A 25,237-nucleotide genomic window follows, 5' to 3' on the forward strand; every position below is an offset into this window, starting at 1 on the left:
CTTCTCGAGACAAAGAAATGTTGGGTGACTTCCTACCCTGAAAACCAGATGAAAATCCACCCACACAATCTTCTTTTGTAATCTTGGAGATTCCCCCTTGAATTCTTAGAATTGTTAAACCAGACACTGCACATTGCTATTTATAAGCCACAATTGAATGTATGAGAGGCAAAACAAGGAAGCAAATACACATAACATTCTTCCTAAGGTGATCAGAATGTAACATACAAGAGTTGATTTAGTAAGACACTGGGTTGTGCCCAGAGCTGATGTGGTTTGTGTTCAGGTTCATTGCCGATTCCACACCCAAAGTTCCTCTTGGCTGAAAAGTTTTGCCTAGCCGAACTTATTCTCCCATTGAGCAACTTCTCCTTTGATTCCACTCACTTCCTCCAAATAAAGGATGTTGCGATGCAAACCTAGCTATACTTGCCTTTTTGTGTGATATGTTGAAAATTTATTCCAGTCCTACTTAGGCCCCCTCCCTCAGGACATTGATGACTGTATCAGTTCTATTTCCTACTCTGAACCTGAACTGGAAAATTTCAACAACTTTGCTTCCAATTTCCACCCTTCCATCCCCATCACCTAGCCCATCTCCAACTCTTCCCTTCCTTGACTTCTCTGTCTACATTTCCAGGGATAAGCTATCAACCAATATCCACTATAAGCTCAGTGACTCCCACAGCTACCTTGCCTACACTTCATAGGAACAGGAGTAGGCCATTTAGCCTCTCGAGCCTGTGCCACCCACCCCACGTCCTGTTTGGACGCTATTCCATTCTCCCAGTTTCATGGTCTCTGTCGCGACTGTTCTGGAAATGCCACATTTCACATCAGTGCTTCCGCTATGTCTTCCTTTTTCCTCAACTGTGTCCATTCCATTTCCCACACTTCTACTCTTGGCACTTTCTTTCCCCCAGAACCACAATAGGGTTCGCCTTATTCTCACCTTCCACTCCACCAGCCTCCAAATTCAATAGATTATTCTCCATTTCCACCATCTCCAGCTTGATGTCACCATCAAAAACATCTTTCCCTTCCCCGCCCCATTCAACATTCCAAAGGGATACTGTTCCCTCTGCGACACACTGGTCCACTCCTCAATTACCCCAACACCCCTTCCCACATAAGCAGGAGATGCTACATCTGCCCTTTTACCTCCTCTCTTCCCATCTTCCAGGGCTCCTTCCAGGTGAAACAGTGGTTTTTGTGTAATTCTTTCAATTTAGTATACTGTATTCACTGCTCATGATGCAGTCTCCTTTACACTGAGGAGATCAAAGGCAGATTGGGTGACTGTTTTGCGAAATACCTCTGTTTAGTCCACAAGCGAGACCATGAGCTTTTCAGTCACCTGTCATTTTAATTCTGCACTCACCTCCCCACTCCCCCCCCCCCCCCCTCTGCATTCCCATTCTGACCTCTCTGTCCTCAGATCATTGTTCCAATGAAGCTCAATGTAAGCTTGAGGAACAGCACCTCACCTTTCAATTCGGCAATTTAGGACTTTCCCGATTCAACGTTGTGTTCAACAATTTCAGACCATAATCTCTGCTTCCATTATTTCCATGGCAACTATTGTTGATGATTCTGCTATTCCCATTTACTCCTCCTCTAGACCCTTCTGTTGTTTCTTTACCAACTTCATTACCATCTTCTTTTGCCTTGCACCATCATCCCTTTTGTCATTTAATCTCTCTTGCCTTCCACCCTATCACAGACCTTGCCTTTTTCCCCCTCTCTCTCCCCCACCCTGCTTAAAACCTGCCACATATTTAACTTTTTCCAGTTCTGACCTGAAACGTTCACTCTGTGTCCATCCCCACATATACTGCCTGACCTGCTGGGTGGTCCCAGCATTTTGTTCCAAACTTCCTCTTTCTACAGTCGATGAAACTGCACGTAGTCAGAGAAAAAGAGGAAGTGACGTGAGGGTTGTGGTTCGTGCCTTTGCAATAATCCAAAAGAAAAAACTGTGGCTATAGAAACGGAGATTCAGAGCGATTGGGAAGGTGCACAGAACAGGCAGTGCGTGTATAATGGGGCAGATCGAGTGGGCAATGTGGGCAAATGAACAGGCGCTGGCAGCTGGGCTCAGTGAGTAACATAGTGACTCCCCAAACTCTACAAAACTTTCGTGTATCCAAACAAACGTTTTTCTGTGCAACAGTGAAAGCTGCTGTGTAAACTCCCCTCTCGGGAATTAGCTTTCCATCTTGTATTTACTGTGAACTGATGGGAGAACTTTCCTCGCACCACTGTTTGTGCAGGAACTGACAGGATTAGTTATGTGTTCAACACTAGCTCTACTGTAAGGGAGCAGTTACTGCGTGTATTACGTTAAAACAACAAAGAACTCTGGGGTTAATTTTTTTAGTTTGTAAAACTGAATTTGTCGTAATTTTAAAAACAAAGTCTCCAGTGTAGAAATTCCACGTTGTGCCTTTATAACCTGAAAACCGCACCATTTTCTGTCAGTTTGGACTGTTTTACAGCTGAGATGATTATTCTGTTGTTGTTCCCGTATTTTTGCCTCTGATTTTTTTCCTCTTGTATTTCCTCTTTCTAGTTTTGCTTATTGGAGGCGTGGTAGGAGTGGCTGGACATTTCAAAGATTGGGAATTTGCTGCTTATGGCATGTATCCTTTTCAATGTGGCGAGACCCGAAACTATTACACACATGGTTTAAAGAACTGCAGTCTCACTGATCATTGAGAAATGTATTATAAAGAGCACTTTTTAAACAAAAATCTCTACTGCTAAATATTTGTGAGCCTCCTTAAGGGGCAAAAGGAGGATCGTGTGGAACATAAATATTGGCATAGACCAGTTGGGCCAAATACCTGTAACTGTGCTGTGAACTCCTTGAAAAGCTTTTGGTTAACACTTCCAATCTGTTTTTTTAAAATCTCTTCATCTGCATTCTTCACCCCTCTGTGAAGCGTCTTGGGACAGATTTCCACATTAAAGGCAGTTGCTGTACTAAAATCTGTCGCTTGGCTAAAAAGCAGTCAGACACGCTGGCAAATATATTGAAGAGTGTGTCCGTCATATTAATGCAGAAATTATTTAGAATGAAAGAAATTCATCAAAAATACCAGCATTGTTTGCTGAAGTCAGGGATTCCTTCAGAAAGTGATGCAAGCATTTTGATTTCTGGTGGTGTCATCCAGATAGAGAGGTGCACATTTGCCCTCAGGATATATTGGAATACCCAGTAGATTAATACCTGGGTCATTCATTTGGCTCCCAACATACTAAAGAGGATGAAAGAAATGGTAAGCTGTCTCAAAATTTACAACTATATTCAAAAGATATGTCATTCTGTGAAGATTGGGCTGGGGAGATTTGAATTGCCTCCGTTTGGTGGAAATGGGGCAGCAGTGGAATTAAAATGGAGCTAATGGACTTCCCACTTCATTCCCACTCTGCTGTAGTTTTTCCTGGTGCCTTCCCCTGGGCAGGCTGGGTTGTTCACTGGAATTAGGTGGGAGCATCATTACTCTGTATAAAACACGGTCCTATGTCATTACATAAGTTGTGTTAAACCAATTCCAAGAGAGTAGTAGTTAACAGCACAAATGAAAAGTAACAAATTGAAAATCGCTAGATTCTCTCGCATCACATGTATATGTGGCATGGGAATAGAAATGCTGCAGTGTTATAGTGGGAAACATTTATCTGAGGATGGCATTGAGGTCTATTGTTCGGCCAAAGCTTTTATAACACATAAAAACAGAAAGTGCTGGAAATACTCAGCAGGTCTGGCAGCATCTGTGGAGAGAGAAACAGAGATAATGGACTGAATTTTATGAGCCCTCCAACGAGGGGGGTCATGGTGAGGGGCCCAGAAAATTCTTCCAGGAAAGGCCTGCCACGACCCCGACGCTGAGAAGGCACCGCCACATTTTACCGGAGGCGGCGAGGCCTCGGTCCGGCCCCCCTGCTGACGAGTGGCGGTGCCTTCATTTCAATATTAAAATTAAGTTAAACACATGCAAATTAGCTTACCTTGTCCCAGCAGCCGTCCCATACCGATATTCAGGCCACCGGGCAGAATTCGGGTGCCTTGGAGTTCCGAGGTGAGACACTAATGGGGAGGGGGAGGAGCAAAATTATCAGGGCAGGAGAGGGGAGCGAGGGAAACACTTTGTATTGGCCCAGGGAAGGGGTTGAAGGGCAAAGGTGGCAAAGTTCAGGAGCAAATTTGGTCGTGGGAAGAAAAGTTTTTTACGTGTCAAATACATTTAATGATCATTGGGGTGGGAGAGTGGCTTCGATCAGTTAAAAAAAACTTTTAATTTGCCCTCCATGTCCCTTTAAAAAGTAAAATTTCCGGTATGGGCTTGCAGACCTTTAAAACCTTTCAGTTTGATGACCTTTCAGTGAACTTTACTCCACTTCTAGGGCTTGCGATTCCTGACCTCGGAGTGGTTGACCCTGACACTCTGTGGGTAATGTGGGAACTGTTCTGTTTCCCAACACTAACACTACTTGTCTTGAACACCTTGAAAAAAATAGCTTAATTGAAAACCAATTTCAACATATTTTGTTATATCTTGTAGAGAAAAAAAACTTTTATTTAACTTTCACTTTAATCCTTTGTGTTTGATAAATTTAGCAGCACTACTATGGAAAGTAGCGGCACAGTGGCGCAGTGGTTAGCACCGCAGCCTCACAGCTCCAGCGACCCGGGTTCAATTCCTGGTACTGCCTGTGTGGAGTTTGCAAGTTCTCCCTGTGTCTGCGTGGGTTTCCTCCGGGTGCTCCGGTTTCCTCCCACATGCCAAAGACTTGCAGGTTGATAGGTAAATTGGCCATTAGAAATTGCCCCTAGTATAGGTAGGTGGTAGGGAAAATATAGGGACAGGTGGGGATGTGGTAGGAATATGGGATTAGTGTAGGATTAGTATAAATGGGTGGTTGATGGTCGGCACAGACTCGGTGGGCCGAAGGGCCTGTTTCAGTGCTGTATCTCTAAACTAAAGAAAGAACCACAGGATATCCCAAAGTGCTTTAGAAGCTGTAAATTACTTTTTTGGTTGCTGATATGACAGCATAAGTATAGAGGAATTTTAGATGGAATTCTTAATCACGTAAAAAGTGCCTTCTAGAAATTCATTGTGGCAAGTTTAGGGCAGCACAGTGGCGCAGTGGTTAGCACCGCAGCCTCACAGCTCCAGCTACCCGGGATCAGTTCTGGGTACTGCCTGTATGGAGTTTGCAAGTTTTCCCTGTGACCACGTGGGTTTCCGCCGGGTGCTCCGGTTTCCTCCCACAGCCAAAGGCTTGCAGGTTGATAGGTAAATTGGCCATTGTAAATTGCCCCTAGTATAGGTAGGAGAATTGAGGGAAGGTGGGGATGTGGTAGGGGATATGGGATTAATGTTGGATTAGTATAAATGGGTGGTCGATAGTCGGCACAGACTTGGTGGGCTGAAGGGCCTGTTTCAGTGCTGTATCTCTCTATGATCTATGATCTAAGTTTGTTTCAAGTCTCAACCAGCATCCATTTATGTTTGTTTCAAAGGGTAAAAAATATATTTGCAAACTGCAATAAAAAAATGTTTTCAAAATTTCCCACATCAGATTGAAACAAAAATGCTGAAAACCAAGTGGAATATTTCAGATCAGAAACAGAAAAAGCAGACTGAAACTTATTTGCAAGCAACTCTAACTTGCAAATAATGTTGCTGAGGCAGACTTTACTGCTTTGAGGCAGAGAACCAAATCAAATTTGCTACAATGAATTTACTAGAAACTGCTTTTTATGCATTTATATATAGCAACATGAGTAGGCCTTTACCTCAACTCCATTTACCTGCCTTTGCTCCATATTTCTTGATACCCTTACCTAAAAAAAAATCTAGCAATCTCATTCTGAAGGTTTCAGTTCACCCAGTATCCACAGTCTTTTGGGGATAGAGATGTGCTTCCTGATTTCTCCCCTGAATGGCCACACTCTAATTTTTTTAAATTATGCCCCTTTGTTCTGGATTCCACAGGCAGGGGAAATAGTTTCTCTGTATGTACCCTATGATTTTTTTTTATTATTTCAAATGCCTTGATTAGATCACATTTCAATCTTCTATACTCAAGGAATACAAGCTAAGTTTATGCAACTGCCCTCATAGATTTTAATCCTTTAAGTTCCAGTATCGTTCTGGTGAATATTCAAAGTACACTGTCCATACCCAGTATATCCTTCCTGAGGTGCAGCGCCCAGAACTGAACACACTACTTCAGATGGAGTGTGATCAAAGCACATACTTGAAGCATAACATGCTCACTGTTTTATTCCAGACCCCTTGAGATAAAAGCCAACATACCATTAGCCTTTTTTAATTGTCCTTTGTGCCTATCCGCTAGCTTTTAGTGATTAATGTACATGGATACCCAACCTTTTTGTTTCTCCGCAGTTCCTAGTTTCTCAGCATTTAGAAAATGCTTCAGTTTGTCTTTCTTGGATCCAAAGTGGATGACCTCAAACTTCTCTGCATTGAACTCCGTTTGACACAGTTTTGCCCACTCATTTAATTTGTCTATGACCCTTTCTAACTTCCTGCTCCTATCTGCACTACTTATTGTGTCTCCCAACTTAGTATAATCTGCAATTATGGATATAAAACTCTATTCCTTCATTCAACTGATGGATAAATATGGCGAAAAGCTGAGGCCCCAGTACAGATCCCTGGGGAACACGACTTGTTAAATTCTGCCAATCAGAGTTCATACCCTTTATCCCTACTCACTGTTCCCTACCTCTGCACCAATTTCCAATCCCTGTAAACCCATTCTCACACCCCCAAAATGACTCAAAAAGTGCAACACAGCCAGTGAGGTACTTTTGAAGATACCATTGTAATGTAGGAAACGCAGCAGCCAGTCCGCACACTAAGTAGTAAAGTATTAAATAAAAGGCAATAAAATAGATGACCAGCTGATTATTTTCGGTAGTATTGGGTGAGAAATTGTGGGCAGGATACTGAGGGAAAACTCCTGTGCTCTCCTTTGAAAAGTTCAGGCCTCAGATTAATATTTCATCCAAGAAGCAATGCAGTACTCCCTCAACACTGCACTGAACCATTAGCCTGGGCTCTGTGCTGAACTCTTTGGAATAAGTCTTGCATTAAAAATTTTTTGACTGAGGCCGATGACTAGAATTAGGAGGAGGAGACTCATTTAGATGTTGGGTGAATGCATTAGTTGTTGCTAAGTCTTGTTTGTAGTTTTGTTTTCTCAGTAATTATCAGTCTTACTTGATATGGTCACTATTTTCTATAGTATAGAACCTGCATCTAATGGCTGAACTACCTGTTTTATTATAGAGGTCTAAGAAAGAAGGAAATATTTTAATGGGCTTTAGCTCTTCATAAGTTTGATAATGCTGTAGACTGTCTTGTGGCTTTGGAGGCAGATGTTTAGTTCTGCATTTGATCAACTTCCTCTGGAATGTGGAGAAGGCAGGCTAAAATTCTGTGTGTCTTGAGATGAAAATACTGAAAGGAAAAATGTTAGGCAGCTTGCAAGTTCCTTGTCGCCAGCGTAATTTCAATAATCAACTCACTAGTTTATCTGGATCTGTTTAGGGATGGAAGCATTTTTCTTCTTTCTCCCAGTGGGTCATTGAATGATCTGCAAAATTACTGTTGATTTGGGGAGGAACTTGGTGACTGGCATTAATGCTGAGTTTCTGGCAGTAATTAACTGTCGTGATGAACAAGTAATCTTTCTGGTTGGACATGTTTTGACAACTGTGAAGTTGAAGAAAGAATTACTGTCTCCATAAAAAGGTTTGCAGACGCTGAATCATAGTGGCTTTGATTTTTTTTTTCTTTAACACGAGATACTCAGTGCTGCAGGAGTTTTCATAATTTTATTGGAATACCCCAGAGGGAAGAGGAGAAAAGGAACGACCATGGAGAGACCGTAAGTAAATTATAAGAGAAGTGAATGCGATAAAGAAGTTAAAACATACTTAACATGATTAGCTACATATGAGTAAATTATTTACTTGAATTAAAGCAGTTCTGTTGGTGCAAAGAATGATCAAACTGTAGAAGGGAAAAGAATAGAAATAATTAAAAGAACAAGTTTTTTTTCTAAAATAAGCCAGTTGCAATATTTTGTTTTATTGGCCGATAATTCAATCCATCTTCTTTTTGCATCTAGGGGTCAGCGCTTTCTGGCAGCTGTTGTGAAATTGTTTGGACCTTTGACCCGGAATTACTATGTCCGTGCTATTCTACATGCATGGTAGGGTTAACTTGCGTGTGTGTGCGTGACCGGGAAACTTTAAACCTGCTCTTCCCTTTTAAAATTTTGCATTATCCCATTTGAGATTGACGCGGACCTATGATCATATGTGTCGGTACCTGATCGGCCGACACACAGCATCTCTTTCATTTTTGCCAAAATAAGCATTAGCTGAATTTGAATTCTGTCTTTTAAATTCTCTTTGTCTCAGTGAAAGTGAACACCACTTCCTAACGTTAATCACAGAGATGAAAATTTAAGGCAAAAAATGAATATTGACAGTGTCAATGTGCACAGCCCTTACTCATGATTTGCACATTCCCATTCATTTCATTATTTGGTATCACCAATTTTCAAAAAATGTATAGGTAGATACAAAAATCCTGCCTGTCTAATGTTCCCCCTCCCAACATCCAAAACCCACTCCCCACCCACCACCATTTCCCATACACAGTCACGATGCTTTCATTTGTTAATTAGACTCTACATATTGTGGAATTGAGCTGCTAAGGTCAGTGCTGTGACCAGTTTAACACCACGAGGTTTGCACCCTGTGATAGGGATTGAGTTTCAGCTGTGGCTGAACTAAGCTCTGCAGCAACACTCTAACTGCTGCACTGTGACAGTTCAGCAGCCACAGCAAAGCAAAGAAAAAAAAATAGCATGTACATAATAATGAATAGGGGACTAATTTGATCATTGTGAAGGGATAATCAATTCATTATATGTGAACGACATTGTCATGGAATTGAAATATTTATTTACTTTGGAGAGAGAAAATGCTGGAATTGCTCAGCAGATCTGTCCGCATCTGTAAAGGGCAAGTGTGGTTAATATTTCAGATACAGATTCTTTGTCAGAATTGAAAATTGGAACATGAGGAAGTATTTAATAGGGCTGAAAAAAAAGGGTGAGGAAATGAATGGTTTGAATAACTTGCAAACTGTTTAATCAAATACCAGGGCCCACCAAGCCTATGTAGTGTTTATATGGAATTACATAGAATTCATTCCGTCTTTGCTGCCTCCGGAGAATCCTTGGCATCAGGTGGCAGGACCATATCTCCAACACAGAAGTCCTCGAGGCGGTCAACATCCCCAGCATATACATCCTATTAAGCCAACGGGGCTTGAGATGGCTTGGCCATGTGAGCCGCATGGAAGATGGCAGGATCCCCAAGGACACATTGTACAGCGAGCTCGTCACTGGTATCAGACTCACCGGTCGTCCATGTCTCCGCTTTAAAGACGTCTGCAAACGCCACATGAAGTCCTGTGACATTGATCACAAGTCGTGGAAGTCAGTTGCCAATGATCGCCAGAGCTGGCAGACAGCCATAAAGGCGGGGCTAAAGTGTGGCGAGTCGTAGAGACTTAGCAGTTGGCAGGTAAAAAGACAGAGGTGTAAGGAGAGAGCCAACTGTGTAACAGCCCTGACAACCAATTTTATCTGCAGCGCCTGTGGAAGAGTCTGTCACTCTAGAATTGGCCTTTGTAGCCACTCCAGGCGCTGCTTCACAAACCACTGACCACCTCTAGGCACTTACCCATTGTCTCTCGAGACAAGAAGGCCAAAGGAGAAAGAAGAAGAAGATAGAATTTTGCTGCACAGCAGCCCAACATGTCTATATTCGTGTTTTGCTCCACACGAACGTCCTCCCACCTTACTTCATCTTACCCTATTAACATATCCTTCGATTCCTTTCTCCCTCATGTGCACTTACCTAACTTCCCGTTAAAGGCAACAATGTTAATTGCCTCAACTGCTCCTTGTAGTGGCAAGTTCCACATTCTCACCACTCTGAGTAAAGAAATTTCTCCAGAATTCCTTAACAGATTTATTAGTGACTTTCTTATATTCATGGCCTCTAGTTTTTGTACCCCACACAAGTAGAAACATCTTCTCTATGTGTACTCTGTTGAACTCTTCATAGGAACATAGGAACACAGGAAATAGGAGCAGGAGTAGGCCATTCAGCCCCTCGAGCTGCTCCGCCATTCAGCTAGATCATGGCTGATCGTCTACCTCAACGCCATATCCCTTGATATCTTTAATATCTAGAAATCTATCGATCTCTGTCTTGAACATATTCAATGACACAGCCCTCTGGGGTAGAGAATTCCACAGATTCAACACCCTCTGAGTGAAGAAATTCCGCCTCACCTCAGTCCTAAATGGCCAAGACTGTGACCCCTGGTTCTAGACACCGCCTCCACATCACCACCCCCCGCCCCCCCCCCAGCCAAGGGAAACATCCTGCCTGCATCAACCCTGTTGAGCCCTGTAAGAATTGTGTATGCTTCAATGAGATCACCTCTCATTCTTCTAAACTCTAGAGAATACAGGCCCAGTCTCCACAATCTCTCCTCATAGGACAATCCCGCCATCCTAGGATGGGTGAACCTTTGTTGCACTCTTCATAATTTTAAAGACCTCAATCAAGTGATCTCTCGATGGTCTTTTTAGTTCAGTCTTTTCTGCCCTTTCAATTCTGGTATATTCCTTGTAAATATATTTTGTACTTTCTCCAGTGCTTCTATACCCACCAGAACTGCGTCCAGTATAGCAAGCATGGCCTAATTAAGGTTCTATAGAAGTGTAAGATAGTTTATATTATCTAACATGAAAGTTATTATTGCAGTGAGATAGTGCAAATAAAAGAATGACTAGAGTTAGATTAGGGCCAATCAAGGATAGTAGTGGGAAGTTGTGTGTGGAATCAGAGGAGATAGGGGAAGTGTTAAATGAATATTTTGCGTCAGTATTTACAGTAGAGAAAGAAAATGTTGTCGAGGAAAATACTGAGATTCAGGCTACTAGGCTAGATGGGATTGAGGTTCACAAGGAGGAGGTGTTATCAATTTTGGAAAGTGTGAAAATAGATAAATCCCCTGGGCCAGATGGGATTTATCCTAGGATTCTCTGGGAAGCTAGGGAGGAGATTGCAGAGCCTTTGTCCTTGATCTTTATGTCGTCATTGTCGACAGGAATAGTGCCGGAAGACTGGAGGATAGCAAATGTTGTCCCCTTGTTCAAGAAGGGGAGTAGAGACAGCCCTGGTAATTATAGACCTGTGAGCCTTACTTCGGTTGTGGGTAAAATGTTGGAAAAGGTTATAAGAGACAGGATTTATAATCATCTTGAAAAGAATAAGTTCATTAGCGATAGTCAGCACGGTTTTGTGACGGGTAGGTCGTGCCTCACAAACCTTATTGAGTTTTTCGAGAAGGTGACCAAGCAGGTGGATGAGGGTAAAGCAGTGGATGTGGTGTATATGGATTTCAGTAAGGCGTTTGATAGGTTCCCCACGGTAGGCTATTGCAGAAAATACGGAAGTATGGGGTTGAAGGGGATTTAGAGCTTTGGATCAGAAATTGGCTAGCTGAAAGAAGACAGAGGGTGGTGGTTGATGGCAAATGTTCATCCTGGAGTTTAGTTACTAGTGGTGTACCGCAAGGATCTGTTTTGGGGCCACTGCTGTTTGTCATTTTTATAAATGACCTGGAAGAGGGTGTAGAAGGGTGGGTTAGTAAATTTGCGGATGACATTAAGGTCGGTGGAGTTGTGGATAGTGCCGAAGGATGTTGTAGGGTACAGAGGGACATAGATAGGCTGCAGAGCTGGGCTGAGAGATGGCAAATGGAGTTTAATGCGGAAAAGTGCGAGGTGATTCACTTTGGAAGGAGTAACAGGAATGCAGAGTACTGGGCTAATGGGAAGATTCTTGGTAGTGTAGATGAACAGAGAGATCTTGGTGTCCAGGTGCATAAATCCCTGAAGGTTGCTACCCAGGTTAATAGGGCTGTTAAGAAGGCATATGGTGTGTTAGCTTTTATTAGTGGGGGGATCGAGTTTCGGAGCCACGAGGTCATGCTGCAGCTGTACAAAACTCTGGTGAGACCGCACCTGGAGTATTGCGTGCAGTTCTGGTCACCGCATTATTGGAAGGATGTGGAAGCTATGGAAAGGGTGCAGAGGAGATTTACTAGGATGTTGCCTGTTATGGAGGGAAGGTCTTACGAGGAAAGGCTGAGGGACTTGAGGTTGTTTTCGTTGGAGAGAAGGAGGAGGAGAGGTGACTTAATAGAGACATATAAGATAATCAGAGGGTTAGATAGGGTGGATAGTGAGAGTCTTTTTCCTCGGATGGTGATGGCAAACACGAGGGGACATAGCTTTAAGTTGAGGGGTGATAGATATAGGACAGATGTCAGAGGTAGTTTCTTTACTCAGAGAGTAGTAGGGGCGTGGAACGCCCTGCCTGCAGCAGTAGTAGACTCACCAACTTTAAGGGCATTTAAGTGGTCATTGGATAGACATATGGATGAAAATGGAATAGTGTAGGTCAGATGGTTTCACAGGTCGGCGCAACATCGAGGGCCGAAGGGCCTGTACTGCGCTGTAATGTTCTAATTCAGCCTGCATTCTTTGTCTTTGGCCTCATGTACTATTCCAACTAAACCCAATGCACGTGTCAAAACTTAGCATTCTGTAGCCCTTTGGTTTAGCGTTGACTTTAGTAACTTCAGACCTCAGTTATTTTCCCAGTTTTCTTTACGGAGGGGATATAGGGTGGATTTATTATTACACCTTTGTTCTTTAAAGTTTATTCATTTGTTTGCTAATTGTTCGGTCTATTCATCCTCCATATTTGTACCAAATATCAGATTCTTTAGAGAGTGTCCTTATTTTACACAATCTCGAGGGATTTATTCATTCACAATATCGAGGTTATGTAGCAGCAGCTCAGTGACAGGCTAACTGATTCTGCTGTTTATTTAATTCTCTCCAGCCTTGCAGTACCTGGAGGGTTTATGTTACCCACAGTCCTAGGCACTGTCAACCTTGGTATCGCCAGTCTCATCTACCTACTTGTAAGTATGTTTTTATATTCTTATAGAATTATAATATTCTGAATATAAATTTTCTCAATCACTATAACCAATTCAGTGGAGGTTACTTTGTGTGATCATTAGTATAATTATCCATTTGTGTAAAAAAAAACTTTCAAAATAAACAATTTTCTCGTCATAAAGTGAGTAATGTGAACTTGCTTATTGTGATCAACATTTGACCAGTTTATACAGTTCTAAAGCAGTTATTGATTGGATTTGAGATTGTCAAATAAATATGAAGTTAATTCTCAAGCAACCTCAGCTAGAGGCACATATATGTTTTTGAGTGCATTACCTGCATATAGAAAAATATGGCAGTGGTATTATTGCTAGATTCTCAGTTAGGAATCCGTAAAATAACTAATGCTACGTAATCATACACTTCATATGTTTCTGAAGATTCCACTTAGTGCTGCACTGACAGAGGTGTTTTCTTTCGGATGAAATGTTAAGTCAAGGCCCTGTCTGCTTTCCACGGTAGATGTAAAAGATCGCATGGCACTATTTTGAAGAAGAGCAGGGGAGTTAAGCCCCAGTGTCATGGCCAATATCCTTTAATCAACATCACATAAACAGATAATCTAGTCATTATCACAATGCTGTTTGTGCAACCTTGCTGTGTGAAAATTGGCTGCCACATTTCCTACAACAGTGAATACACTTAAAAAGTATTTTGTTGGCTGTAAAGTGCTTTGGGACATCCTGAAGTCATGAAAGACGCTATAGAAATGCAAGTCTTTCTTTTGCTGACTTAGCCAGTGTGTCTAGTTAGTGGATATAGGCAACAACCAGAAAGAATGTGATTGGATCTTTAGTCTGTGCTGAGTTAGCTGACTTCAGATGTGTTGGCAGTAGGTATGCTTCAATTTTCTTCAGTACTTTTGAGTTGAGAGTGAACATCTGCCATGGTCGAAACTTTTTGTTAGAAGGGTGGCTTTATGGGCATTAATTGAGAACAAGATTGTGATGCTCACTGTTAAGAGTTATATATAAACATTAGCCACTTGGACAAGATACCAGAGGGCATAATGTGCTTATGGAATGAATATCTGAAGGAAAAAGGTGAAGAGAAGAAAAATTGGCAAGTTAAACATTGTGTGAGATTTTAGGCTGGTAGTTTTAGCTCACCAATAAATAAAAGTAGCTGTGGTTGGCTGTTATGCCCAGCATACATATCTTGCCAATGGGGATGGATGTTGGCTTTGTATCCTAAATCTCATGTCACCTAGTCTGTGCTAAGCTGAGTCGAGTAAGCTGAGTTTGAGAGGGAATCTCATAGCTACAGAAAATATTAGCTTATTTTCAGCTGGAAGAAAGCTCCCAAATGTTTCATAAGGTTCTGTCTCAACCTTCATCAGTGCATGCAGATAAGTGTGTTTGACTTAAATTGGGACAGAAATAAAACACTTAAATCGGAGAAATCCATCCACACTCAATTGTTTTAGTTTAGCTTATTATTTAAACATTAGTGGGGTTTGTCCATAAAGATTTTCAAATGAAAAGCAAATTGCTTTGCAGTGTTTGTATTTTAGTAATTAGGTAAGTATTTTCATGAAATAATTTAGGATAAATTGCTTTTTAAAAAATGTATCTGATTCAGCTCCTTTCTTGACAATTCACATATTATAGAAGAGTTTTATAGACTCACTGAGGGCCAGCTGGCTAGGTTCCCTTCAAGCTGCCGATACAATCAAAATTGCCTCCGCGTTCAAAGCATTAAACCATGGAAGTTTACAGCACAAAAGAAGATTATTTGGTCACCATGTTTATGCTGCTGTATGCTAGAGCGATCCTGAACTAGCCCCACTGCCCCGCTGTCTCTCCATTGTCCGGTATCATCATCTGCTTTGAAGTTATCCAGGTTTCCTTTACAAAATGTAATCATCTCTGCCTCACTACTTCCTGTGGCAAAGTATTCAGTATTCTATAACTCTCTATAAAGAAATTTCTCCGAACATTTTACCTCACTCTTCATGATAATTTAAATTTATTGACTCCTTATTACTGGTTCCGCAACAGAAGAAAATAGTCTTTCCCTATTCAGCCTACCAAGTCTTCATAATTTGAAAACAATCCAATTAAATGTACTCTTAGCCTTCTTTGCTCCAGTGGAAATAGCCCCAGAATCTCAAATCTCCCCTCATAGCTATAGTTTTCCATTCCTAACATCACCCTGGTGAATCCCTACTGCACACTCCTTATGACTTTAATGTCCTGCAGGTCTCCGTTCGTCCATATACTTAAACATCATTCCATTTCTCTTACTCCTTGCTGCTTCTTCCAAAATGGATGACTCATTGGCCTGAATTTTATTGGCATGTCTCGCTCTGCAGCTGCGCGCTATCAACACGGCGACATTCCAAAAAGGAAGTGCCGCCGAAGAGCCCCCGCGATATTACGCGCAAGGCTCATTTAAGTGGAGGGGGCGGAGCGGCCGCCCCCAATGACGAAGAGGGGGTGGCTGCTGCGTCCCTGGCAACGGCGTCCAGCGCCAATGTGCAGGCGCCGGCGCCATTTTTAAAGGGCTTTAAGCCCTTAAGAGACATTTTAATTTTTGAAGTGATATTGTAAAGAATTATTTCTTAAACATTAAATAAATAATGGAGGCCTTTTCCCACCCCCTCCAATGTTTTTTGACGGGACATTAGCAGAAAAATAAACTTTATTACCAACCCGCACTTCCCCCCCCCAACCTCTTAACATTTGCTCTTCAACCTCTTCCCACCATCCCCACATCCAATAAAAATTGTTTTCCCCGCTCCCCCACCCCTCCCGCCCTGAAATTTTATTCTTCCCTCCCCCCCCCCGATCAGGTTCTCGCCTCAGAACTCTGTATGGAGTTCCAAAGGTGCACGAAGCACGAATGGCGGCTGCCACCTGAAGGTAAGTATATTTACATCTTATTAATGTTAATTTAAATATGGAGAAGGAGGGCCCACCGCCAGGGAGTTGGGGGTGGGGGGTGGGTGTGCTGCGCTGCGGTCTCCCTGCCACAGGTAATATGTGGCGGGCACTTCTCGACGTCGCGGGTTGAGGCAGGCCCATCCCTGTGGAATTGTAACGGCCCCCGTGTAGCGACCCATGGCACCGAGGGTCCAGTAAAATTCAGCCCATTCTGTTCTATATTAAATTGCATCTGCCACCTATTTGCCCATTCTGCTAATCTATCTGTGTTCTCCTAAGGTATTTAACAGGCACATACCCCAAAAATTAAAAGTTGACTAAAAGCACTGGCTCGTAGTTTATATCACTTCCAACCAATGTACCCTGTAATTTTTTTTTTGTTGGAGTGCGCGGGCGATTTGTTTAAGTGTGTAGCCCAATTACATTTTTTTGGATGGCCACACGGGTGCAGTAAGATAAAGGGGCTGACTTGTGCGTGGAACTTGCAGGAACCTTTGGGTTCCTACACAGGCACACAGCTTAGAGGGAACAATGTTTCCAACCATTTTCCAATCTGAAAGCACAGCTATTCCAAGAAATTTGAAGTTTCAATGTTTACATGCAGTGTATGATTTGTATGCTATTCATGTATGCCTTGGGAATTCATTACACAAATAAAAACAAAAAGATCACATTGCTGCAGCTGTGAGAACATCTATGAGGTTGGAGTTGAGTCAGGTTGTTGGGGCAGAGTAGAGGGAGCTTTGCCTTGCATCCTCTCTGCTATACATAGGTCCTTTAGTTCTCTTTCCTGCACAAAACAAAACTATTGTGAAAAAAAGAAAATATAGAAAACAAACAAAACCCAAACAAATATATCTGTTAATTGCTAGGTTGACGCTACTGTAAGTGCATGGGAGTTGCAGCCTATTGGCTGGAGCTTTGCGTTTTATTGTGGTAGCAGGGAAATGTGTTGTTCGTCTTCAGTTTAAGCGAACATCTGCAGCTTTTGCTTTGAAAATATGCACATGGATTATATAGAAAAAAAACAATACCAATGTAGAGTTTTATTCTTAGATAAGTGTTGTGACAGAACTACTAAGAGTTTAGATTAGAGATGCAGCACTGAAACAGGCCCTTCGGCCCACCGAGTCTGTGCCGAACATCAACCACCCATTTATACTAATCCTACACTAATCCCATATTCCTACCAAACATCCCCACCTGTCCCTATATTTCCCTACCACCTACCTATACTAGTGACAATTTATAATGGCCAATTTACCTATCAACCTGCAAGTCTTTTGGCTTGTGGGAGGAAACCGGAGCACCCGGAGAAAACCCACGCAGACACAGGGAGAGCTTGCAAACTCCACACAGGCAGTACCCGGAATTGAACCCGTGTCCCTGGAGCTGTGAGGCTGCGGTGCTAACCACTGTGCCACTGTGCCGCCCACAGTTAATGGAATGTCCTGATTACAGACATTAAGATTTTTCTCATCAAATCTTTATTGCATTTTGTAGGATATAACACTACGGTTCAGTTATCTTGGAACTCTTGGCTGTACATTTAAATAAATACCTTTGCACATTTGATAAAAATCAGCAAGTAACCAGTCAACTGAAAGATCAGGCAGATCTGTTCAATCTGGGTTCCTTTTTATATTATAGGCCAGGTCTTGGAAAAGCATTGCGTTCCTTTCACCACTGCTGCCTGTAAACTGGCACAAAGTGCATTCTGAGGTTTTGTGTCTGTATAGAATAGCTACGATCAATTGGCCACTGCACATGTACATTGTAATTGTCTCATAGTGTCAGTCCTGATTGTCATTGTGAAACAGCAGGATGAATCATCATAATGCCAGTAAAGTGCATGCTTAAAATCACCACAGATTCAACAATTTATACTGGCTATAATTAAAACAGCGGTCAAGCAGGAGGAGGGGACCGTCTCTTCCTAGCCAGCCAGGGAAGCTAAATGCAGCAATTTTACTTTCATCTGCCACTGGCTTTAGGAGATATGGGTTATAGGAGCCTTTAGCCGAAGATCAATATGAAAGCTGTCTGATTCTGCCAGAATGTGTGCACACTTAAGAATAGTAAGTCTAGGCTGGAGTCATTATGCTGTTGTGATGGTGGTGATGATGATGAAGCTGCACTTGATGAAGGCCTCCCTTTGTATTGCTTTCTGTAGAAGTTAGGTGTCATGCCATAACAATAACTGATTCTGCATTTGTAACTAGAAATACAGTTGACATCTATTGGCATGCTTCTGTTTCCTCCATGGAGTCCAGAGTTGCTTCTGTCCGTTGCTACACTCCTTGAGACTACTGTTAGATTATTTATTAGATTCCTGTTTGCTGGTCATAGCATACACAAGGTCAAGGATAGTAACTGCAAGTTATTTCTGTGAGCTGCATAGAATACATCTTACAGCGTGTCTAATTTTCATGTCTCACTAGGCAGAGATTTGCATAGGTCAGTAAGAAAGCAAGAATATGAGTAGACCATTCAGTCCCTCAAGCCTTTCAGTCAGAACATGGTTGATATGTACCTCAACTCCATTTACCCGCCTTTGATCCATATTCCTTGATACAATTTTTTTTATTACACCAGGGTATCTTCTTCTAGAGAATTTTAATTGACCCAGCATTCACAGTCTTTTGGGAGAGAGATTCCAGATTTTGACAACCCTTTGTGTGGAATGACCTATACTGGCACCTGGTCTAACAACACCTCAATTTTAAAATCCTCATCCTTGTTTTCAAATCCCTCAATGGCCTTGACCTCCCTAACTTTGTATCCTCCAATTCTGGCTTCTGATTTTAATCACCTGGCCATTGGGGGCTGTACTTTCAGCTGCCTCTGCCCTAAACTCTGGAATGCCTCCCTAAACCCCTCAGCCTCGCTATTTCCTCTAAGATACTCCTAAAAACCTACTGAGCTTTTGATAATCTGTTTTGATATCTTCTTTTGTGGCTCAGTGTCAAAAATGGTTTTATTGGTGTCGCCCGTGTTAAGCACCTTGGGACGTTTTGTTGTGCTAAAGGTACTATATAAATGCATGTTGTTAGAAATAGTGCTTCCTGATTGCACTCCCAAATGTGTAGTTCTAATTTTTAAGATTGTGCACCCATGTTTTGGATTCCTCCACCAGTGGCTGGAATTTTTCGTTGGGTGGGAGGCCCCGTCCGCTGGCCAAAAAGTTGGTGGTGCGCCTCCGCCGGGCCTGGGGAGCCAGACCAAGATTTTTCGCTCCCCAGGCCTTTAATTGGTCTTGGACGGGTCTTCCACCTCCTTGAGGCAGGAAGTCCCACCTAATCGAGATGCTGGCCAATTAGCAGGCTGGCAGATCTTAGTCCCAGCAACACCACCGGGAGCGGTAGCGGTAGCCACTGCTGGGACAACACCCAGCCATTGGAAGCAAGATGAAGGACGGCCCCAGAATTAAAGTAAGTGCTCCTGGAGAGGCTCTAAATAATCGGTCGGGCCCCAGCGTGGCAAGGGGGGTCTGTTGGGGGAGATGCTGGGGGGAATGTTGTGCTTTGGGGGAGGTTGCGGCTTCAGGGGCGGCCCTCCATGGGATGCAGGGTGCCCGATCAGGAGGGTCCCACATCAACCCGCAAGACGAGTGCCTGGTTTTACCAGGCGGGATTTTTGAGGCCTCAGCTACCCGCCAGCCAAGGATAAAATAACCCGGCGGAGGCCCTTAAGTGCCAGTTAATTGGTCACTTAAGGACCTTGATTGGTCTGGGAGGACAGGCCATTTCTCACCACCGCCGAAAAGAGTGAAGCGGCCGGAGAGAGCAGAGGGGGACGGGGGGTGGGGGGGGGAGCAGAGCGGCCAAAAGAGCAGAGTGGCCGGAGAGAGCAGCGAATGGCAGGGGTGCAGAGAGGCCGGAGAGAGCGGTGTGGGGGGGGGATGGGGAGCTGAGCTTGACGCATGCGTGTATACCCATTGGCGTTGCACTGCTGTACGCGTAAAGCGCATGGTCAGAAGCCGACCAGGCGCAGTGCCCGAAGATGCACACGTCACGCGATGACGTCATCGGTGCATGCGCTAACCAGACCTGGCAAGTCGGAACGCAGCACACGCGCAGAGAGCAGGAGCCCGTCTGCGCACGTGCGCACATCGGCACAGCCTGATGGCATCAGTGGCCGGCTGCGTTGTCAGGAATCACTAAGGGATAGGATCTATTCCCATTTGGAAGAAAATGGGCTTATCAGTGATAGGCGACATGGTTTTGTGCAGGGAAGGTCATGTCTTACCAACTTAATAGAATTCTTTGAGGAAGTGACAAAGTTGATTGATGAGGGAAGGGCTGTAGATGTCATATACATGGACTTCAGTAAGGCGTTTGATAAGGTTCCCCATGGTAAGTTGATGGAGAAAGTGAAGTCGCATGGGGTCCAGGGTGTACTAGCTAGATGGATAAAGAACTGGCTGGGCAACAGGAGACAGAGAGTAGCAGTGGAAGGGAGTTTCTCAAAATGGAGACGTGTGACCAGTGGTGTTCCACAGGGATCCGTGCTGGGAGCACTGTTGTTTGTGATATACATAAATGATTTGGAGGAAAGTATAGGTGGTCTGATTAGCAAGTTTGCAGACGACACTAAGATTGGTGGAGTAGTAGATAGTGAAGGGGACTGTCAGAATACAGCAGAATATAGATAGATTGGAGAGTTGGGCAGAGAAATGGCAGATGGAGTTCAATCCGGGCAAATGCGAGGTGATGCATTTTGGAAGATCCAATTCAAGAGTGAAATAGACAATAAATGGAAAACTCCTGGAGAAAATTGATGTACAGAGAGATTTGGGTGTTCAGGTCCATTGTTCCCTGAAGGTGGCAACGCAGGTCAATAGAGTGGTCAAGAAGGCATACGGCACGCTTTCCTTCATCGGACGGGGTATTGAGTACAAAAGTTGGCAGGTCATGTTACAGTTGTATAAGACTTTGGTTCGGCCACATTTGGAATACTGCGTGCAGTTCTGGTCGCCACATTACCAAAAGGATGTAGATGCTTTGGAGAGGGTGTAGAGGAGGTTCACCAGGATGTTGCCTGGTATGGAGGGTGCTAGCTATGAAGAGAGGTTGAGTAGATTAGGATTATTTTCATTAGAAAGATGGAGGTTGAGGGGGGACCTGATTGAGGTGTACAAAATCATGAGAGGTATAGACAGGGTGGATAGCAAGAAGCTTTTTCTCAGAGTGGGGGATTCAATTACTAGGGGTCACGAGTTCAAAGTGAGAGGGGAAAAGTTTAGGGGGGATATGCGTGGAAAGTTCTTTACGCAGAGGGTGGTGGGTGCCTGGAACACGTTACCAGCGGAGGTGGTAGACACGGGCACGATAGCGTCTTTTAAGATGTATCTAGACAGATACATGAATGGGCAGGAAGCAAAGAGATACAGACCCTTAGAAAATAGGCGACAGGTTTCGATAGAGGATCTGGATCGGCGCAGGCTTGGAGGGCCGAAGGGCCTGTTCCTGTGCTGTAATTTTCTTTGTTCTTTGTTCTTTGAATACCTCATTTAGATCACCCCTCAACCTCTAAACAGGAGGGAATATAAGCCAAGTTTATGCAATCAGTCCTCATAATTAACCCTTTATGCTGTAGTATAATTCTAGTGATTCTGCACTGTATCCTTCCCAAAGCCAATATAATGAGGGGCAGTGCCCAAAACTGAATGCAGTACTCCAGATGGGTCCTGAACTGTGGTTTGTTTTTGCCTTTCTACTTGAATAGGGATCGGTTTATCTGGTCATTCAAGTTATTTGGCACAGAACAATTATCAAACCATTCCAGTTAATTGAAATATCCTGTATAATTGACAGCTTGTCCATCTATTGTAATTGAGAGAATTATGGTTTTAATGTCTTGTTTTTAGTTATATATCTATGTCTGACTTTATCCCAATCGGTTTGAAGTTAGCAGAGATCAGGCTGAATCAGTGGCTCTGTGAAATCAGTTCCTAAAATATGCATGACTGTTTTAAGGATCAATTTTATGCTAAAGTTAGCATTCAAGAAGAATCTCTGTTCTTTTAACCACTTGAGGAGAATAGTAAATTTTGTGATTACTACAAATAATGTCTGTACTGAATACTGTTCACTACCTATTTCATGTTAAATATATTTGCTGATTTATAGACTAAACAATGGTTTGATGGAGCTATGTTCATCCCCCAGTTATTGACTAGGAGATCATGTGGTAGCACATGATTTTTTTCTAGTGCATTTGCAAGTTCTCTATTTGATCTCTGGGTCTCGCTGCATTTACTAGATCATGGGTGTCTGATTTTTATCGTTCATGGAGGATGAATTCATCACAAATAGGATTACTGTGCAACCAGAATATTAGGATTTTTTAATATCCTAAAGTAATCCAGATTGTGAATTAATGTCAATCTATTGTGCATTTTAGCCTTACTTTTCCAAAGCCTACCTAGTGGTAGTTGTGAGTTAATGTTAACATTCTCAGTGGGTTAGCAGGATCACATTCAGCATGACCTATCCGTATAGCTGTTTACTCTGGACTGCATTCTTAAGTGGACCTCAGTTGGATCTATGTTCAAATTATATTTTCTTTGAAATTACATTTGTACTAAATTTTAGCAGCTGACTAGGACTGCCTGCAATAACATGTTCTTAAGTGGAAGTGAAGCAGACTGGAACCTCGAAGGCGTAGTTTACAACTTAACTGCATTGGCGGTGATTTGGCAGAGCAGGTTGTTTGCCTACTGTAGATTTTGTTCTATTGAAAGATATGGTTTAGTGCAACTCTGAATTGAAACATGTACAGCAATGAGATGGCTTTGGCATCCTGTTTCAAAAAATGAAATAGCTTGTATTTCTCAATCTAGGCTGCTTTTAGAAAAGAGGAATGGAAACCCATACAGGCACTGCAATCTCGAAAAGAACACGTTGGAAAGAGTATTCATCAGCCACCCATGAACCCCCCACCACGGCCGCCTGCTGAGCGTCGAAGGAAACCAGTGGATGATGCACCAGCTGGGGCTGTCTATGTCAATGCCACACCAGTCACTCTTAACTCAAACTGATCTAACTCCTCTGATGGCCACTGTAATTACAAACCTATACTATTATTTTACTGAACATCTTCTTACAGTGTACTGTAGTTTTTAGGACCAATGTAAGATCAAATTATGATTTCTTTAAAGGAAATGTGAACAGATTTTTTTCTGGTACGTATTTTTCTCACTGTTACAGCAAGAGATAAACCGCCTTCTTGTTTACTTATCAACATTAATATTTGTATAATATTGTTACCTAAAGCACCACCATTTCATTTTTAAGACGTGTTCTTTGTAAAGTATCAATAAAGCAATGGGCTAGCAAGTACCATTCTATTAAAATTCAGTAATAATTAGCAGTTGGATTTGTAGAAGAGGAGGTGAATCATCTGTTTTAATGTACAAATCTCTCACTTTTTCCTGTATATAAGATAATGTAAATACGTGAGGCATTGTAATTCATTGCATCCTTTCATCGAAACACAAACAAAATTGTGACTGGTGAATCAAGATGCCTTGAATCCATTACAACAGTGGGAGATGCAATTCCCCAGAAGCTGGCACACACAGAATCAGCTAATTAATACCTGGCTAATTATTTATTTGTCAAGACTATTCCTATACATCTTTATTAACTTGTGCTAGAAATAATCGCCAGTGCTCGTGGATACACAGCAAAACCATTTCCACAATTCTGACCCTTCTGTTCATCAATATGAGGGAAGAGTTAAAGAATGGAACACCCTACTGGGCACCTACTAATGACAAACGCCTCAAAGTTTTCACCTGGCTGCATCCACAATTAAACTTGGCACCAAAGAGCTTTAACTCCTAACTTCAAAGATGCCTCAATTAATGTGCTAATGTGAATGAATGAGGCACATTTGTACTTTTAAAGTAATGTCTTTACTTGTCCATGTGCACAGAAAATTTTGTTGCAATCCCGCCAATCTGCAGAGGGTGTAGTTTCTGTGTGTCATGCGTGCTGTTGGGATGTTGTGTCAGTTCTAGCTGTTCTGTAGTCAACACAAGTCAAATCCCCTGTAGTTATGGTGGTATCAGTGTCAAGACCACTCATTTTCAAGGCGAATATTGCTTAATGACAGATTTATATCAATATGGGCATTTATCCAGTACCAAATTGGAAAAATAGCAAAGGAGTGAAGTAGCTCATTTATACATACCCACCAGGGACTGCGCTGTAAGTAGCCAAACTCATTTTTCTTCTATTCCTTGCAGCCAATGGACAGAGGCTCCTGTCCGTTTGTATTGGACTCAAATATAACTCCCAGAAGTGAAAGCACAGTGTGCTCACCCATTACAGCACTTCACCACTAAACAGTGCCAGTGCCGTGAGATGTGACTATCTTGTAAATCCATGCATAATGAAATAATGTGCATTTTTAGGTAGTACATGTCATACATCAATCCATGAACAAACTATGATTTTGTAATATTGTCTCATGGTATTGTGAGAATACTGGGTTTCAGGCAAGTTATCCAAATATTCATTTATTTGTCAGTGTTGAGTCTGTGTCTTTTTTTCAGGAGATATTGGAAAACCATTATTACAACCTATGGGAAAGTGATTTTGAAATCCATTTGTGTCTTGTAGTAACCATATTGTTGAATGTAGTAATTGTGTAAATTGTGTTGTTTCCCTAAAGCATTATTCACAAGAAAAATAATATTTGTCACACTGAACAGATCAGATCCTGCCTGGAATACTTTAGTTTACACTATTAGAATGGAAAATAAATGAAACTGGTTCTGATGAGCATGATACTGTACTATCTGGAGTTTGTAATAACATATTTAAATAGCATATTTTAATATAGAAAAACACCCCAAGGCATGCCAGAGGCTTAGGAAAAAAATAAGGAAATGGATGGCAATCCGGCTGACAGAAATAGAATGATCAAAAGCTTAGCTGAAGAGATGGATTTTGAGATTTTTTTTTAAAGAGGTAAAAATGCTTAGGAAGGAAGTTCTGGAGAGTAGAATTGAGGTAGTTGAAGGCTCTGACACTAGTAGGATGTAACAAAGAGGGGTGCATAGAAGGGCTTAATCAGAGCAAAAGAGTCTTTGGAAGAGTGTTGGAGGAGACTGTAAACATAAGGTGGGACAAGGCCTTGAAGGAATTAAAAGGTGAGGACAAGGATTT

At 42.3% G+C, this 25,237-nt stretch overlaps 1 protein-coding gene across 1 annotated transcript; it reads left to right on the forward strand.

Moving 5' to 3' along the window:
- The first annotated feature begins 1,933 nt into the window (after positions 1-1,933).
- On the forward strand, positions 1,934-24,856 carry cyba (cytochrome b-245, alpha polypeptide). Its single transcript, XM_068049243.1, has 6 exons — positions 1,934-2,100; positions 2,573-2,642; positions 7,858-7,932; positions 8,176-8,259; positions 13,052-13,133; positions 22,903-24,856. The coding sequence occupies exons 1-6, from the start codon at positions 2,043-2,045 to the stop codon at positions 23,098-23,100; spliced, it is 567 nt and encodes a 188-aa protein (XP_067905344.1). The 5' UTR covers positions 1,934-2,042; the 3' UTR covers positions 23,101-24,856.
- The last annotated feature ends 381 nt before the right edge of the window (positions 24,857-25,237 follow it).

Source organism: Heterodontus francisci, chromosome 17, assembly GCF_036365525.1.
Source record: "Heterodontus francisci isolate sHetFra1 chromosome 17, sHetFra1.hap1, whole genome shotgun sequence".
In the NCBI taxonomy this organism is placed as follows: Eukaryota; Metazoa; Chordata; class Chondrichthyes; order Heterodontiformes; family Heterodontidae; genus Heterodontus; species Heterodontus francisci.

Bases quoted from the DNA above. Each gene is read 5' to 3' on its own strand.
- cyba (XM_068049243.1), top strand. From the start codon at position 2,043: ATGGGGCAGATCGAGTGGGCAATGTGGGCAAATGAACAGGCGCTGGCA. The intron at 2,643-7,857 runs GTATCCTTTTCA...CGAGATACTCAG, and splicing joins GAATTTGCTGCTTATGGCAT to TGCTGCAGGAGTTTTCATAA. The intron at 7,933-8,175 runs GTAAGTAAATTA...TTTTGCATCTAG, and splicing joins GGAACGACCATGGAGAGACC to GGGTCAGCGCTTTCTGGCAG.